This window comes from Hyaena hyaena, unplaced genomic scaffold (genome assembly GCF_003009895.1).
Source record: "Hyaena hyaena isolate Hyena2069 unplaced genomic scaffold, ASM300989v1 scaffold_189, whole genome shotgun sequence".
Taxonomy (NCBI): Eukaryota; Metazoa; Chordata; class Mammalia; order Carnivora; family Hyaenidae; genus Hyaena; species Hyaena hyaena.
This window is the reverse complement of record NW_024080821.1, coordinates 2137140-2155637: the sequence shown is the minus strand read 5'-3', so window position 1 is coordinate 2155637 and position 18498 is coordinate 2137140. Positions and strand designations below refer to the sequence as shown.

The 18498-nt window shown below is 56.1% G+C and overlaps 1 protein-coding gene across 2 annotated transcripts in view; it reads right to left on the bottom strand.

Annotated features, from left to right (window-relative positions):
• The window catches only part of MSI2 (musashi RNA binding protein 2), a 387255-nt gene that overhangs the window by 28140 nt on the left and 340617 nt on the right, over window positions 1-18498 (bottom strand). For both annotated transcript variants that reach the window (XM_039241135.1, XM_039241136.1), the window contains exon 11: window positions 2633-2695. In XM_039241135.1, the coding sequence (XP_039097066.1) occupies window positions 2633-2695 (63 nt within the window). The remainder of the gene's footprint in view (window positions 1-2632; window positions 2696-18498) is intronic.

Genomic DNA, 18498 nt, shown 5'->3' with positions numbered 1-18498 from the left:
AGGCCTCGTTTCCTACTCTTTTTGAACCACCTGCTGGGTTCAGCAGAGCACCAAGCTCAAGGTCGGTACTCCACAGACCCCATGAGCCAGCTTCTTCCTAGAAGAGAATGAGCCTGAATTTGTGACGCCCTCCAATGGCGGAGGCTGCTTGCTCGGGAGGCTGAAGGAGCGTCCCCGTCCCGCTGGAAGGAGCTGGCATGCGTGGGACAGGGTCGCAGGGGCAGGTGGAGGTAGAGCTGGGCGGTCAGCCGTCCGTGACCATCTGCTGGCCTAGGCTGATGCACAAACCCAGAAGCGTCTGGGCGGCCCCTTTCACGTACTTGCCAAAATGCCACCAAGGGGCCACTACAACAGGTAAGTAATTGGCCATCCCACCAGGCTCGGAGTCCAGATTATCTTCTAGGAGGAGGGAGGGGACAGTCCTTACAGGCCAAAACGCACTGAAAGAAAGACAGGCAGAGATCCTCCTCCCCACCCATCTTGTAACCCTGCTCCAGGTCCAAAGGGGGGATGGAGGTGAGGGGCTGGGCTGCCCTGTCTACACGGGGGCAGGTGTCCTCCAGCCCAGGTGGCGGTCTGACTTTGGCAGGCACCGTCTAGTCGCTGCCCCGGGGCACACCCCAAGCCCCTGACCCCCAGGCAGCACCGAGGGGTGCCCTGTGTCTTGCTGGCTGAGCCCGCACCCTTGGGGGCAGGCACCTCCGAGTTGAGGATTTACTCCCTGCGCTACCCTAGGCTGGTGTGGGGCAGGCGGTCTGGGAGCACGCTCCTGAATAGAATTCACTAACAGTGCAGCGATGAGCATGGCTGACCTCGAATGGCCCCTGGGAGACTTGGCTCCCGATGGAAATGGCTACAAATAAAACACCACTGATCCTGGAAAAAAAAGAGTGGTTGGAGATGGCTCTGGAGTTTGGGGTTAGGAGTTAGGGGGCGGGGGGCATGGATGGGACTCCTGCCTGGCTCTTGGGGGTGGGGGTGGGGCGTGAGAGGGTGGGGGCAGGGCAGAGGGGGGCACAGACTATGGGGAGACCGCTCTCAGACTCGCAAAGAACCCCATGCTGCCCTTTAAACTTGCCATGAAGTCAAGGAGAATGGGGGTGGGGAGAGAGGCAGGGTTAATTTCGGGTTAAAGTTTAGTTTCATAATCCAAGTTATAATAAAGAGAGAAACTGAACGGAGAAAACAACCCACAACACTCAAAAATCTCAAGATTTCTTTTTGTGGTTCCCCCCCCCCAGGCACAGGTAGGACAGAGGCTCGTTTGTAACGATTCCAAAAAGCACTCAAGTTAAAAAACCAAACGGAACAGGGAGACAAGAGGCAGTGGCGCGCCCCGCCCCCAGGGCAGGGGGCACCAAGGGACACAGGCCAGGGGGCCGGGGGCTGCTGGAGGCCCGCTAGGGCAGGCGGAGGCTGAGGATGGGTGCCCAGCTCGCTGGCTAGCTGACCCTCACCAGCCCCCAGAGGGTTCCCGGCCCCTCCAAGCAAATCCCCAACGGGTGGTTTCGGGGAGTGGGTCCTTTGTAGCTCGAGGCAGTGCCAGTTTGCATGGAACGGATTTGTACTGATGTTTCTAAAGGGCCTCCGAGTGCCAGTCTTTGATCACCGAGGGTTTGGGTTTTTGGCATTTGCCCTCTGGGCTTTTAACATCCCACTTCCTGGCACCCCACCAGCACCTCCCCCCCCCAGCCCTCCTCAGAGCCCTATCAAACTAACTGCTTCCCTGGGTGCTCCAGTGCCCTGTGAGGGGTGTTGGGGGGGAGGGGAAAGCCGCAAACCATGGCTACTGAGTCTAGGAGGAGCAAGGGCCCCTCAGTGGCTGGGGGGTGGAGGCCTGGAGGCTTTGCTGGGAGCCCAGCACACAGCAGAAGCCCCACATGCTTAGGAAGGCAGGGGGGCGTCCGGGGGAGAGGGCATCGTGACACACCCCGGCTCCGGCCTGACCCCACAGTGCTGCTGGGAAGATGTTCCCACCTTACTCGAGGGGCTCTAGACCTCCTCAAAGGTCGGATGTGGAGACCAAAGGACCAGGGCAATTTTATGGAAGAGACAATCCCATGTCTCTCGGCAGGTGGGGCCCAGGAGCTCCGGGATGCGACGGGGGGCTTCAGGAAATTGCCTCATTTCAGCTCAGCCCCACTTCCAGCCTTCGGGGACTCGGGCTTTAGCCGAATCGGCAAGGCCATCTGCCAGGTGCAGCAGGGTCCCTGAAGCCAGGAGCATGCCAGTGGGCCCTGGGCGTCCCTCTCACAAGCTAGAACTTCTCTGGCGGGGTCAGAGGCTCAAGGAAGGGAGCCCTTGTGAAGCAGCAGTGAAAGCCGAGGAGGGAAATGACCTTCAGGTGCCCTGAAGCCGGCTGTCAGGGGGGCGGGCCGTCCAAAGTCAAAAAGAAGTTCACTGGTCATTTTTCAAGGAGAGCATCACAGTCCCCCTTTGGTGTGCAGTCCTGCGAGTGACCCCCACTGGGAGCTGCCCTGGGTGGCAGGGCCTGGCCCGCACCCCCCGTCCCCACCCTCCGGGCTGTGGTGACAGTAGTGGACAGACGCAGCCACACAGATTCAACAGGGCCTTGACCTTGCCCTGCACACTGGGGCATGCCTGGGAGCGCCTGTCCCACACACCTCCCTACCTGATCCTCTTGCTGCCGCCACGGCCGCCGCCGCCACTGGTCCGTAAGCCGCTGCCGGGAAGCCTGGCGGGGAGAGAGGAGCCGGAGTAAAAGAGAGACCTTGGAAAGGGCCCTGCACAGACCCGGCCCAAGGGCCGCGCTCACACCGCACCCCCCTTCCGGAGCATGGGAGTGCAATGGAATCCCCCGGGGGCAGCTTTCAGGAGGGACCCTGGTCGGTGGCTCTCAGGCTTCTGGCAGTCACAGAGCCTTTAAGTGGCTTTGATTCCTACGCATTCTCCAGAAACTAGTTCTAAAAGGCACACGGAGAGAATGGGAGAGGATTAGGAGGAGCTTCTCCTGGGAGTGGGGCAGGGCCCCTGCTGCCCCCACACTGATGGAGGGGAGTCTCCCAGGGTATGCCCAGGGCAGGGCCAAGCATGGGCCAGGGATCACGGGAGCGGGGACCGAGCCTCTTGGCAGAACAGGCTGGGGGCCAGGAGGTGGCCGCACCTCAGCTGCTCTCCTAAGGCTCTGCCTGCCTGCTGGGCTGAGCTCACACCGCATGCCAGCAGGCTGGAGGGACAGGCCTGCTGGGTGCCGGGAGTCCCAGCTGACTGTGTACCAAGGAAGGCGGCTGTAGGAGGGAGTGGGCGGCTGCAGGGACCTGCGTGGGGCCAGCCCTGTGGCTTGTCTCCCAGTTTCAACCTCCTGAGGCACATTATGGGGATTTCGATCTGGCTCTTCTGTCTGAGCTCTGCGTCCCGATCAAGTAGGCAATGAAGGGTCTGCTCGGGATCTCCATCAGGTGCGCGAAGTGTGTGTGTGGTCTAGTAACACTCCAGGCAGCAAAGGTGTCCCAGAAGGGGACTCCCAGTCAGAAGGGACAAGGTGACCCCGTGTGGCTGCAGAAGGCCCAGGGGAAGGAGGAGGTGGGTGCGGCCCCTCCCCTGGGCCTCTCTTGGCCATGAGCACAGGCACACACACAGACACACTCACGCACACGTGAAACAAACACCCTCTGCCACCCAGGCAGACTTAGGGAGGCCCGATTTCAACTTTTGGAGGCCTGATGTCAAGACCCGTTTCCAATGATCGTGGTTTTAAACGATGCGCCAGGAGCCAGCAGCAAACCGACAGCGGCTCTGCCTTAGCCGCGGCAGGTTCCCAACACAGAATCGCTACAGGACAGAGTGGGGGATACATGCACCGTGGAGGGCAGGAGCAGGGGAGGAAAGGAGGGAAAGAAACAGAGCCATCCCCCAAACACAGCGAACTAGAAGCCCACTAAGCTCTAAGACTATTGTCCTAGCTACACGGAACTACTGGGGAGGAAAGAAGTTCAAAAGGGAACAAGCTAGTCTAAAAAGGTCAGGCTAAGCTACTTAAAGTGTCAATGAAAAAAAGACATACTTGCATTTAAATATGGTAATAGGGCTGTTGAGGGGGGAAAAAGAAAGATCCAGGTGAAATAAAGGTACAGGTCGTCCCTGGCTGCTGGAATGGGTCTCCCAGCTCCCTTGAAGACCACACGTGTGCTGGAGGCTGCCTCCCGCCTCCCCCCCACCCCACGGAGGGTGGCACTGACCCCTGCCCACCAGACACCAACGAAGGGACTCCCCACCAAGTCCTTTCCCCATTTCTTCCAAGCAGGATCTAGATTTCTGGAAATGTGGGTGGTGGTGGAAAGTGCTGATGGAAAATAAGGAAGAGGTCAGGTTATTTTTCTCCCTATCCCCACCTCCCCACACCAGGCCCCAGATACAGGCACACAGCAGGACTCGGGGGACCCTGAAGGAGAAGGACGCCAGCCATTGGAGAGGGGAAGGTCAAGTTATTCCTTTGCACTCCTCACCCGTACGTACTTGAAACGGAAGATTTCCTTGGAAGCGTGAAAAGGTGTGGTGGGGGGGGGGAGGCGAGTTTAGTCAATAAAAAGACATTTAGCAAAAGGTCTATTTTCTGGAGTCGAGCGTATTTTTGACCAAAAAAAAAAAAAGTCTCAGAGAAAAAGGAAGAAAAAAAATCTTATCCAAGAAAGGAAATCCATTATCCTTAATCTCAGATAAAGGTTTCTGCTGGAGACTGAGCATCAGACACTGCTAAGGGCTGGAATTTAATCTCAACCATCAAACGAGGCTAAGCAGACTGACAGGTGTGAGAGGAAGGGTTGGAGGGGGGTGGAGGAGCTGCCCAAGCCGCCCCCTACACCGGAGAGGAGGGCCTGCGGGCTCTCACAGTGCGCCCACCCCCACACTGCACCTGGGACCCGCAGGGCCCCAGCCCCACCACCCAGCCCTGCCTCCTTGGGAATCCATCCGGGACCACTTCCCCAGCTCCCTGCCATCCCCCCCACCCCCTGTCCTCTGAGGCTGTTCAGCCTCACCGGTCACCCCAAATATATTCTTCAGATGACCTGGCGGATAAGCCCCTGATGCTATTGCTGGGGAGGGGGGACGACGGCTCTCCTTGGTGGCTGGGCTTGTGGGGGATGCGCAAACACAGATTCAAGAAAGGTGCTTGGGATGGGGCTGCCCCAGTCCCGGGGGGCTGTCAGAAGCCAAAGAAGCGTGGGAACCATGGCCTAAAGCTGTCCCTGTGGAGAACAGCCTGTCTCTAGGACAGCAAGAGGTGGCCCCAGCACAGACCCCGGGGGAATGAGCTCTCCTGGGCTGGGCTTGGAAGAGCGGGGGTGGGGGTGGGGTGGGGTGTGCAAGGCCTTACAGACTTGCCTGTGATCTTGCTTTCAGCATTTCCCCCAGACCTTGAGGCGCCAGGGGTCACTGATGGTGGCCTACGTGCCTGGGAAAGCTCTCATTTTATTTCTGGAGGGAGAGGAATTCTGGGCTGTCAAGCAGAGAACGGCTCCCAAGGTGGGAACCTGGGGGACGGCCTCAGGGAATTAGGCAGCAGGTCTGACGGGGCTCAGGCTTCCTGCTGGGGCTGAGCCCAAGCTAAGATGCAGCATAGCTCCTGGTCCATGAGTGTCCATGGCGGCCCTTGCCCCACATGCACCGTGCGGAAGAAGAGGTGACCGTCCCTCCTCTGCTGCTGGAAACAGGGGGAGGGGCTTCGGCCTCAGCACAGCCTGCCCGGACAAGGCGGGAGGGAAGCAGCCAGCCTTCCCGTGAGGCAGTTAGCACAAGTCTTGGGTTCAAATCCTGACTCAGCCATTTATTAGCTTTACCTTTTGGCAACGTTTGACTTTGGGCAAGTTGCTTAACCTTTCTGGGCCTTGATGTCCCCATCTGTAAAGGAGACGATGATATCCATGCAGGATTAATATACGCAAAATGTCAGGGAGCACGTTTAAATGAATGTTAGCTGTCATTTTGATGAGGCCTATCCAGCCATCTCTAAGGCAGGACTGCCCCCCCTCCACCCCCAAGGGCTGTGCCATTTTCCCTATGACAAGCCACAAGGTCAGATGGTCACCACAGGAGACTGGAATTCTTTACCCAGAACAGTGGCCCGTAATCCTTCATATGGTCTCAGCTTCATGATGCCATTTTAGTGGAGCTAAACTTCCCTAGTTCAAAATCGGAGTGTGCATTTCCGCTCAGCTCTGACAACAATGACTGGGCCGAAGAGGGCTGCCGGGACCCTCCTGCCCTAATACTTCCCGTTTCTTAGTAGTGAGTCAGGCAGAGAAGAGAAGAATCTTTTGCTGATAAAATCATGGGACCTGGGAGCTTGGGTGGCCCACCTGGGTGAACCTGGGTATTAGGAGTGTGGTCTGCCCCTGCCGTTGGTACAAGAGAGTAAATGCTGACGGTGGAACTCGGGGCCGGGCAGCTGCTGGGCCTTATGTAACGTGAGTCACATCGAAGACCCAGTGTTGCTAGTCTGGAGCTCCCTGCCCCTCTCGTGGGGTAACAGAAGGGTCACTGTGCTTGGCATCAGCGCCGCCACCCTGCGCTGGCCTGGCCTTGCTGTTGTAACCTGGGGACAGTGCTTCCCTTCTCTGGGTCTGGAGGAACCAACTGTTTCTACTGCAAGGAGGGAGACTAGACGGCCTCTAACGCTCCCTCGCCTCCCACCCTGGAGGAACCCGTCTTCCTGATGTAAAAGGATGACAAGCCTAGAAAGCCGTGCCCCTGGGGTGGGCGCAAACACACCTCTGAGGTTACCAAGTCATGGAAGTAAAAGCGGTCGCCGTCCCACGGACGGTGAATGGGATGCGTCTCTGGACTTTTCAGAGCCGTGAGGAACGTTATGGCAAATTAGATGTGAACAGTGCTTCTGAGATTTTTGAGAATTATGTGACGCTATGTCTACTTTCCACCGCTTCCAAGGCGCTTACCGGTTTCTGCCTTACCTAAGCACAGTTATTTTTACGCACACACCTCATTTCTCTCGCCGGGTGACAAATTCTTCTGGGGGCGGGGGGTCTGAGTCACATGTCCCACTTGCGACCTAGCCCAGAGTCTGCCCCAAAGAGGGTTCTCGTGCAACAGCAGCTGATGATGGTCAAGAAGGACATCTGGAAGCGGTGAATGAGCGCCGGGGGAACCACCGCCGCGAGGCAGTGCCACTTGCACATGGAGTGGCCTCTCCCCGTGCGATCCTCTACTCCAAGGGTGGCTGACTCAAATGCCCACAGGAGCGGGCGGCAGGGGCAGAATGAACCAGCGGAAGGTGCCGGGCTGCACCCTGCTCTGCCTCATGTGCGGACCCTTAACCCTGCTGCTCACTGGGCCACCTGGGGAGCCTTAACAATTGCTGAGCCCTGGCCCCCACCTCTGGAGATTCTGGTTTGTCTGGTTTAGGGGTGTAGCCTGGGCAGTGGGACCTTCAAGTGCTTCTCAGGTGGTCCCAGTGTACAGCCAAGGGCAAGAACCTTCCATTTAAAGGCTTTCAAATGTATCAAAAAGTAAAGGGTGCCTGGGTGGCTCAGTCAGTTGAGCGTCTGACTCTTGATTTCAGCTCAGGTCATGATCCCAGGGTCGTGGGATCGAGCCTCACATCCGGCTCTGTGCTGAGTGTGGACCCTGCTTAAGATTCTTTCTTTCTCTCTGTCCCCTCTTCCCTGTTCACGCTTTCTAAAATTAAAAACAAAAAACTCCAAAAGTTAAATTGTGGTGCACATCTGCAGGGTCCATCACTCCGCCCACTCCACCTCCTTGTGAGGAAAAAAGGTCCTCCTGACAATACAATGATCTAACTCTTGAGACTCCCCGCAGGGCCTCCGTTCAGAGCAGTGGGCCTCCAGCCTGGCTGGGGGAGCCTGAATGGTACGCTGCAAGTGAGCTGTGACCCACATGTCTACCTTCTAAAGGCCTTCTAGGGGCGTCTGATGCACTGTGGAGGCAGAGAATCCCTGATTTAGAGGAAGCCCTGGAGCATCTGTTACTTTTAGTAAACAGCAAAAGGGGGCCACTCTGTCGTCGTCGGAGGTTATCAGGGAATGCGTGGCTCTCTTTGCATCTGCTCCCCTGCCCGGTATGAAAAGGTGCCAGGCTGGGAGTGGGCTGCCAGCGGTATGGTCCTGGCACAGTCACTCCTTACTTCTGTGACCTTGGATGAGTCAGTGCGCCTTGGTGCCTCTCACAGAAAGAGGAGAGGATAGGATTCTGAGTTTCCTTATGGCTCCGACAGGCTGTGACTTTGAGGGGCATCGTCATAAAACACTCTCTTGGAAGGCGCATCGCCATCCTAACCGGTCCATTGTGAAAGCAGTTTTCCCTATGTTGTGTTGACTCAAAGCACTCTCCACCCCCTTCCCCAGCACGTCCTGCATCTCCAACCCTCAGCAATTTCTAGAGAGGATTCAAACATTCTTGGCTAAAGCCAGCATTGCTCTACAGAATCCAAACACTCAAAAATAAGCAACCCAAAGAAGACATTGTCACCCAGAATGTAGAAAACATGTCCTAAAAGAGTTTGGAAAACCATCTGGCATCTGATGGCCCAGGGGCCCTCCCCCACTCCTGGGCAGGCCTGCCTGCTGAGTGACAGAGAGAGAGAGAGACAGAGCGGCCGGCTGCAAGGGGGCGAGGGTGGAAAGGGCTGGAAGAAGGCTGGATGGGGCATTTTTGGAGGAGGACGACTCGGGATTCAGATCAGAACAGGGGGTCTGAAGAAGAGGGACAACTGATAACCAAAGGGACACATTTATATGATCAGACTATAAAATTGTGCTTTGAAGAAAGCAGATACGTGTCCATCGAAAAAAAGAGAGAAACAGAACCCTGAGTTCCTGGCATTTAAAATAGGAAACGGATTCCCACATAACCTCTCTAGGAGCAAGACTGGCAACCTTCCCCAAGGACACCAGGAGTGCCATTCTCACAGAGAAACCCCCGCCCCGCATGCCAGAGGCGGGTGGAGCCCCACCCGGCAAGGGTGCTGGAGAGAGTTGGGGGGGAAGTGCCTTGTCCTCAGCCAGGAAAATGACCGTCATTTGGGACCTGGCTAATGTCCCTCAGGAGAGGAAGGCAGAGGGGCCGATGAGAAGGTCAGGGCTGCCAGCCTGGGTACAGGGAGGGGGAGGGTGTGCAGCCTGGGCCTGGGGCCTGGATCTTCCCAGGTGCCTACAGGAAGTGAGAGGTTCTGGGGTTGAGCCCCAAAGGTCGAGCCTACAGCAATGGACGACACAAAAGTGGTCCCAAGTAACTTGTAATGCAACTGCTGTTTCACTTCATTTTCTCTTTAGATGTTTCAGTGGGGATAAAGGGAGAGGTACATGGCACGTCAAACCTTTATGAGGTTTCACAGTCTGGTTGTCAGAGAGCCTCTGTATGGATGAAAGGGTTTGGGGAAGCATAAAACTGAGGTCAAGGAGCATCCTTTGGAAACGACAAGAAAATTCCCAGAAGAGGCAAGCACAGACCCAGGGCGCCCGGCCAGAAGGGAAAGGCGTGTGCCTACAGATTCCTTCCAAATCAGAGGCACTCAGGGCAAAGCAGAGAGCCTGCCACCCCCATGCCCCTCAGCACAGCAGTGGGGCGGGGCCTGCCCCCCACCCCCGTGTGGAGCCTGGTGGCTTCTGATCTTCTCCTTGGTGACTGAGAAGTCACCTGGTCTCAACCAAGCTCTTGGCTCGGAGTGTGGGGTGGAGGCTGCAGAAGAACTGAGAACACACTTCAGTTCTTGGGTCATGGGGCTCTTCTGGGAGCCGAGAGCTCTACATGGGGACTCCGGCCTAGCAACCTTCTCCCTGGGCCTTCCGACTCTCCGACAGAGGGCTGGGGCCCGCAGTCTACTCGCTCACCCTGAACTTCTGCAGGGAGCTATGCTAGAGCCCTCCCATCTCCAGATGTTTAACCTCTCCATAAATACTAACTGAGCACCTATTACATGCCAGGCACTGTTCTAAGCACTAGGATCAGAGCAGTGAATGAAACTCGCATGTTCTCTACCCTCAAGGAGTCTACAGCTGCTAGTCTCTGACAAGAATGGGGAGCTCCATCTGTGGGACCATGCTGCACACAAACCAGCTCCCTGGGAGCGGGAGGAAACTGGCCAGTAAGAAGCAGGGCCTTGGATAAAGGCTCACTCTGCCAGGTAGAAGGGAGGGATCTCACAGACTTGTCTAGTCTGCAGACAGGACCCCCACCCCCCACCTGGGGTCTCCTTTAGGGTTTTCTCCTAGCTGAGCGCAAGCCTGGGGTGTGGCTACCCCCAATTCTGCTTGAAGAGGCAGGCAGCAGTCAGAAGTGCTGGTTGGAGGCCTGGAGTGGCTGACACAACCCACGTGCTCTGGATCCTGGCCCTGCGAGGACACTGTCCAGCATCATGCTAGCTCTCCAGCAAGACCTCAAGAGTAAGGGGGGCCGCAGGGAGTTCCTGCCGAAAGCCGCCCCCGCTGCTCCATGCCAGTAGCCTGTGGTCCCGGGTCACCCAGGGATCCTGCTTCCCCACAGAAGGAGTACCTGTCTCGCGGAGAACAAGACCCAGACCTTCAGGTGAAGACTGTGGTGTCTCAGAACACATCAGCAACTCCTCTGAGTTTCTCCTTTCATGAGGGAGCATTCTCCGCCCCCCCCACCCCGTAAACACTGATTTCTGCTTAGGAAACGCTCCCCGACCCCAATGGGCGTCAGGACAAACCACTGGTCTGACCACTGGTCCTTCTAGAGCTGGGCTATTCTGATGGCCTTTTACGCTGCTTCTTGCTCCCCAAACTTCAGAGGCCGAGTCAAACTCCTGCTTCTACCCCACAGGGTCTGTCCCTGATCCATTTAAAAAATTTAAAAAATTTTTTAAAAAATTTATTTCTGAGAGAGAGAGAGAGACAGAGATAGCATGAGCAGGGGAGGGTCAGAGAGATAGGGAGACACAGAATCCGAAGACAGGCTCCAGGCTCTGAGCTGGCTGTCAGCACAGAGCCGGATGCGGGGCTCGAACTCACGAACTGCAAGATCATGACCTGAGCTGAAGTTGGTCACTTAACTGAATGAGCCACCCAGGCGCCCTGTCCCTGATCCATTTAAATCTAAATGGCCTAAAGTCTCTATGGGCCTCCTCACCAGTCTACCTTCCCCCACCCTCGGCCCCCAGCTTCATGCTACATGGGCCTTTGCAACGGCTCTGCCACGGCACAGTTTCAAACACCATGTCTACGGCGCCCACCTCTATGGACCAGGGCAAGGAATGCTCAAGGCCTGAGCACCCCAAGACTTTTGGCTGAAAGCCCCCAGGTCCCCCTCCGGGCCCCATCACTAGCTCCGTGAGTGAACTAACATCTGTGATCTCCACTCCCCCCACCCCCGTCCGATGTAAAATGTAGACTCTCCTGCTTCAAGTCTCCTGAGATATGATGCTTCTGATGTCAAGTGGCAGATGACTGCTGTATCGGGCACCCCTGACAGTGGGTGGATCACGGACGGTCAGGGAGTCCTGGGGAAGAGGGGGGTTGTGAGGGAGGCACTCTGGGGAGCTCAGGGCAGCTGTACAGAAATATTTAACACTTTTAACAGTCAGTATGGCATACCCCTGCATCCCAGCCCAACTTGATAGGGTGAATACTAGAACCTTCTCTGTGCCTGTTTCCTCACTGATACAGTAAGAGAGTCTAGTCTAAATGATGAGAAAGCACGTGGTACACCAATGGCAAGAACAACAGCTACTGCCGTAGCACCTTCCACGGCCAAGAACCCAGGAAATCCCCTGCGGCCGGGCCTTCTTAGGGGGCCCTGGACCATCTCGATGAGCCTGCCCCCCTGCCAGGAAGACATCGCCAGTTCCATTTAACAGATGAAGGGCTCCAGGGTCGGAGAGCTTAAAGGACACCGTGCACAGAGTGATTCGAGAGCAAGGTGGCAAAAGCCCATCTCCCGCACTCACTGGTTGTGACTCAAGAAAAGTTGCCTAACTGCCGTCCCGGGCCCCTTCTGCTCCGCCATCAACGCAGCTAACGGCGTCTCTGTGCGGCGCTGCTGGGAAATTCAACAAGACGATGGCACGGGGAGCTCAGCACAGCTCTCTGGCATGTGGCAAGCCATCCGTAAGCGGAATAATAACTTTTATTTCTATTTTTATTATCATTGCCCAAGGTAATAACAGTAGTAGAGCTGAGAACTCCCTCTGGAGCCTTCCAATTCTAAAATCCTATTAATTTACATGACATTTCACATCCAAAGGGCTTTCATAGATAGCGTTTGTAATTTGCTTGTGAGTGATAAGGGGGTGTTTATCCGAAGTGCTAGCGCTAACTCGGGTGGGGTAACGTGGTGGCAGGAGGCAAGGGGCTGGCAGGAGCCCAGGGAGGGACGGGGCCCTGTGGCGTCATGACCACAGGTGTGGAAGTGGATCCCGGAGCTCTGGTGCCCGTGTCGTCAGCCGGGCTGGCTGTCCTCTCGCCCTTGGGCCTGTCCGGCTCCTCTGGTTCCCACCGTGTCCCCAGCACCTAGGGCAGGGCCTGTGACTTGACAATGTGCTTAATAACTATGTGAGCAATGTGCAAAAGACGGATAGGTGGAGGAGGGGCAGACGGGCGCAAAGGGCTTGGGGAAGGATGTGTGTCTCCCTGCCTCGAGCCCTGCCTGAATCCTAGCCTGTCCGAGGCTGGTGCCAGAGGTCAGAGGAAGACAGCTTGGAGAGGCCCTAAGCATGTGCCACCAAGGCAGCTGCGAGACAGGAAAGGCAGGGCAGCCCCGGGGCCAGCGGAACACCTGCTGAGGCTCAGGCCTCCAGGGAGGCGGCAGCAGCCTGCGCTCTCCTTGAAAGCGGCCAGCCCCGCACGCCAGCCTCCAGGGCATCGCTGGTACCCACAAGGGCCTGGACCGGGAACGGCCTCCTGAGACAAGGGTGGGGACAGCACCCCTGGCCCTCAAATTCACTCCCGGGGTCTGGGGAGAAGCAGCATCAGCCTCCCAGTGACAAAGCCTTTTGTCCAGTGCTCTAGCCAGGGAGTGGCACAGCGTCTACCCGGATGGGGTCCACAGAAGGACCAGAGGCAGGAGTGCCAGGGAGGGACACCTGTGACGCTTTCATGCCTTCATGCCGGCGGGTCCCTGGATGTGGAAGACCCTTCCCTCATCAGCTGCCCACTGAAGTTCGGTTTGACTTCAAACCGCAGCTCAGACGTCACCCTTCCAAGCCAGGCCAATGACTCCCTCCCCTGCATGCACTCTACACACTGGTCAGACCGCATAGGGACACACCCGGCCACGTGTGGGATGTCCCCCAGGCGCGGACCTCCTTGCTTGCTTGCTTGGCATCCCTGTGCCTGGAGAGGACCCAGCCTGGGGCAGGCCCTGGTGGCCCTTTCTAGAACACTACAGAAAATGTGCTCTTGCCCGCCCTCACACCTGAAGGCACGGGGAGGAGAGGTAGTGACCCCACGGGCTGGGATCCCTCAGGGGCAGGATCCAGACTGACCTACACTCTGGGGAAACGTCTCTGGGCAGGGTCCCCCTCCATTTTTTCGGCCTGGGGAGGAGGAGGGCATGAACTGCCCATCCCTCTGGCCTGGCATTGCCACCTGCCAATTTCACACTCAAAGTTTGTCGTCGTGGGTGCCTGGGTGGCTCAGTCGGTTAAGCATCTGGCTCCAGCTCAGGTCATGATCTCACGGTTCACGAGTTTGAGCCCCAAGTTGGGCTCTGTGCTGACAGCTCAGAGCCTAGAGCCTGCTTTGGATTCTGTGTCTCCCTCTCTTTCTGCCCCTTGCCCACTTACACTCTGTCTCTCTCTCTCTCAAAAATAAATAAACATTAAATAAAATATTTTGTTGTTTTTTTGCTTTTTAAGCAGCAGGCTTTCATGTGCTGTGGCTGATGGAAACTAACACCGAAGGGCTTGAAGAGAGGTGATTATGGTCCTGCTGACAGGCTGACGGGGGGACTTTGTGAGCCCGGTGGTACAGGTGCTCCAGAAGGCAGGTGGGGGAGTGAGGACGGCGGTGCAGGGGTAGATGGCATCAGGTAGGCTCAGCCCCTGGAAAAGGTGGTCCGAAACCATGTCCGCAGCCTCCCTCATGCTGCCCCTGCCTCTGGCAGGGTCCCCTCCTCGGACACAACCCTACCTTCTTCCCAGGCACTAGATCATGCCTGATCCCAGTGCCCCTCGTAACAACCTGTGAGGAAAGGGAGCAGGGCAAGGATCAATAGCCCCGTTTGACAGATGGGGAAACTGAGCCCCAGAGGAGACGTTACTCTCCCAGTGGGCTTCAAGTGAGCACAGCGCTCTGGGCTTTCGCGTGGGGAGCTCAATGCTGGGGTAGTTACATTTCCTTTCATTTATGCAGAGGAGTGTCAAGAGGCATGGAAAGCTGATCGAAAGTGAAACCCACAATTCCCGTCAATTCAGTTTGCTCCAATTCATTTTCACAAACGTTTATTAAGTGCCTATTAGGCACCAGGGTCTGCTTTCATCTGGGAATAGCATCCGCAACTGGCTCTCCATGCGCAGGGCGGGGTGTGCGGCGGCAAGGCCCACACACCGCCCCAACGGCCCTCACCCCAGGATTTGGGGTGTGTGCTTGCACTTCACCTCTCCACCTTCTTTCAGAGCAGCAGCTAGGCCCTCCTGACTATGCCTGCCTTCCACACTCAGACATGAGGGCAGGAGCCAACGGAGCCGGACTGGGCTGGCTGCCGGAGGAGCTGGCTTGTCATTTAAGATCGGCCCGTGGATCTAAGCTGGGAAGAGAGGACTCCCTGGAGGCAAAGCGTGAGGGCTGCAGGGCTGTGCAGATCAGGGTGGGTGGTGAACAGATGTGGGGGGCTGTCGTGTCAGGAGGGGCCTTCTTGACAAGGGAGTATCTATAGAACTGTGGGTGCCCGCCTGGGCTCACGGGTGCAAGGTTACGTCAGTGTCCCTGGGCGGCCAATTATCCCGTCGTAGCATTTCAAGATCGGCTCCACCAGGCTGGGGATCCGCCAGCTCAGGGGGTCGGTCCACCAGGGTTCCCTCGCTGGGGGAATGAGGGCCTTGCTGGGGCAGAGGTGTGTGGCAAAAGCCCCTGCCCCATGTCAGTGGGAGAACGATGCTGAGGTTTAAATTTACGCCCAGGGGAGGGGGCCTCTGAGCCACTGGGTCTACAGTTCCACCGCAGCAAGCCTGGAAACGCCTTCCCTGACAAAGTGGCGGAGGCTGGGCGGGGGGGGGGGGCTTGCCTTTTCCCTCTGAAACACAGGCCAGAAAAATCAGACCTCGGCAGAGGCCAAGGCAGGATTGCAAGTGCGAGTATCTGCCTCTCCCGAGTGGAGGTGGGAAGGAAAGGATGGACGGGAGGGCTTGGACCAGTTCCCCGCAGTCGCTAGGCTAGGCTTTGATGTGGCAGCCATCAGCGTTTCTGAACATGTCACGAAATGTCCTGAACTGGACAGAACCGACCGGTTGGGTATGAGCCACTTTAGGAAGCAGCCCGCTCCCCACGGCCAAGGCCCTTCTCCCCAGTCATCTGGGTTATGGCGAACTCCTTCCCCTCCTGAGCACATGGGCTCTCTCCACTCTGCCTTCCACAATTCAGGACAAGACAGACCACTCAGCCTTTGGCTTCGCTCAGACTAGCCGGACCTGACTGAAGCTTACCTAGCGGCAGTCCCTGCTGACCACGGGCTGCAGAGGCTTCTTCTCCAGAGGGGACAGGATGTCCCGGATCTCGGACCACACCCGCCTCCCTCCGTGTGAAACAGAACGGCCATCTTCTAGACTGACCCCAAATCACCCGGGAACCATCATTGGACAAATAAGGAAGGCCAAATACGAGGCGAGTGGGCATGAGTCCCAGATCCGGCAACCACGCAGGCATCGCGAATCAATCATAGCCCCTCTTTCTTTCTGCTGAGCTAGGACTTGGCCTCAAAATCACTCGTAGGCCAGTACCCATCAGTCAACATCTGCATCCGAGAGGAAACCTGTTTTCTATTGCTGGGGAGGTCCAAGCACAAGCTGGGATTTCCAGAACCAGAGTCCCCAGGTGTCCCCGCCTAGAATGTGCACCACCTGGATGCTCCCCGGAGGGAGCACTGAGCCACAGGACACTAGCCTGGCTGGTCCCCAGGACTGCTGATGGACCCCTGCAGGGCTGCCCGCCAGCCGGAGGCAGAGAGAGGAATAGAGCCGAGAGAGAGTGAGGCAGAGGGGAGGGGAGAAGAGAGGAGTTCAGGTGCAGGAGGAAGGGAACAGAACTCATCCTTGTGGTTTGTCCACGCACCTCCCCCCCTCCGATTCACTTTGGAAATCTAATCATATTACTCCTCTACTTAAAATCCTGTAAGGGTTTTCCACTTGCTTTCGGGATCAAATCTGAATTCCTGAATCTGACTCACAAGCCCACTCTGACTCAACCCTGCCTCCCTCTTTAGCTTCGTCTCCCCACCCAGGACGCTCCTGCAAGTTGCTCATACACTGAAATGTGCATAATCTGTAGGACTCGCATTGCTTCCCCTCTCAGGTTTGTGGCAGAGATTGCTAAGTATCCTGTATTATTCCATTTTCATTATTATTATGCTGTAGGTATTCCACTTTTCTTCCTCAGTACCCTGTTTTTAGCGGCATGTGGTGACCTGAAATAAAGACATTTCTGAGGTTCCCTTGCAGCTGAAACTAGTCATGTTACTAAAGTGTGATCAATGGGATCTAAGCAGAGTGCCACATGTGACTTCTGAGAAGTATCATTAAAAGGGAGAGATGTGCTCTTCTGGGATGAGTATGTAATGGCTGGAGCTTGGGCAGCCTTATTAAACTATGAGGTGGAGTTTCATGTTGAAGAGAACAGAGTGTGAAGAGTGGCCTCTAATACTGTGAAGCCACATCCAGGCTGCTTTTATACTAGATGAACAAATTCTTATGTTATTTCCTTTGTGTTTTCTTTCTTTCTTAAAACTACCTCATTCAGTGTCTAAGTGTGTCATTTCTCTGCCTGGGATATACTTCCTTTCCTTCTCCCCGTAGCTAATTTTGTTTGACTTTGAAGACGACCCAGTTTGGATGTCATCTTCTCTAAAGGGCCATTCCTGACAGCCCTGTAGGCTGGACAAGCAGCCACTGTTGTCTCCTTGTAGCAAAGAGAGATGCCTTCTTTAGAGCTAACCACCTGTCTCATGATGCCCAATGGCTCTGATGACTGGTTCTGTATCCATCAGCGGGACTATGAGCATTTTCAAGGAGTGAGTCTCGTTTGTCCAGATATTCCGTACCTAATCTAGCACCTGACAACGAGCAGATGGGGAAAAACTGAGGAGCAGGGGTGGGAGACGTGAGGGTGGTCAAGAAGTCCCAGCAATTCTCTGGCTTTACTCGGGGATCCTCTATCATTTCTCCCACTGCCAAGCTGACCCACCAACGGGCAGACCCCCTGCGGTTGACGAGGAAGAGAAAACCACTCTGGAGAGTGACACGGTAAGAAGGCACGATTTCTGAAACTTCTCGTTGCACAGCGTTTACCACTTTACAAGGCACGTTCACGGATACACATTTTCCTACTTCCTTCTAACAACCTAACCAGGCTCCATTACTACCCCGGGCTAAGAGGGCTAAATCGCTTGCTTAAGGTCCCACGGCAACTACACTGCCAAGCGGGACCTGGACATGAGGCCTTTGTAGCTTCACGTCTCCAACCTGCACTGTTCAGAGGGAAGGTGGGGAAGCAAACTGTGTGCAAAGCACACACAGGCCGGTGTGCACGGGCACGTGCATGAGCTCACACACCCCTGGGGCACAGATGTCCCAGTGACGCTTTCCCTTGAGGGCAGGAGTGGCAGCAGAGAAAGTGGTGCGGGGGCAAACCGTGCAGCTGCCGCGTGCAGAAGGTCTGCCACTCCGCTCAAGGACAGGATGGCCTCGGACAAATGCAGAGGACACGGGGAAGCAGGGAGGGCTGGGGACGGGCAGCAGCCAGGGGGCGTCCACATGCTTTCAGAAGCTGCACTAGGCTGTCATGGGTACCAGTTATTTCGTGCATTCACCTCCCCCGGAGCGAGAATAGGACACTGTCAGGCTAAGAGATGGCAGCACACAGCACGTCCGTGATAAACAATTTATTTTTCTACCTCAGTTGCTTACAGGGGGAAAAAAATAAACCGTCATTAGGGAGAAGCACAGATGAACTATTTACAGAGATGAAGGAGATGCACCATGGCCGTAATGTCTATGAGGCAAGCATGCTGGGGATAAGTTCACTAAAGCACAGCAATTCAGAGCAAAACAAAATAAAGGGTGGGGACGGGGGGAGCCGTACAGATAGGTTTTTAAAAAAAATAGCACTCATGAAAAAGCCTGCAGGAGGATCAAAGGGGGCTAGCCAGCTATTACACCCAGCATCTTTAATGAGAGGAGCCAAACCACGAAGGGTGGGCCTCAAGGACAGTGACATCGAAACAGACGGTCTGCTCACATCAAAAGCATCCAACGGAAGCATGCGGGTCACTTCTCACAAACTATGAGCCTGAACAAAGGGGTGACTCTTGAGGGTCCTGCTGAGCCCTACTTCATTA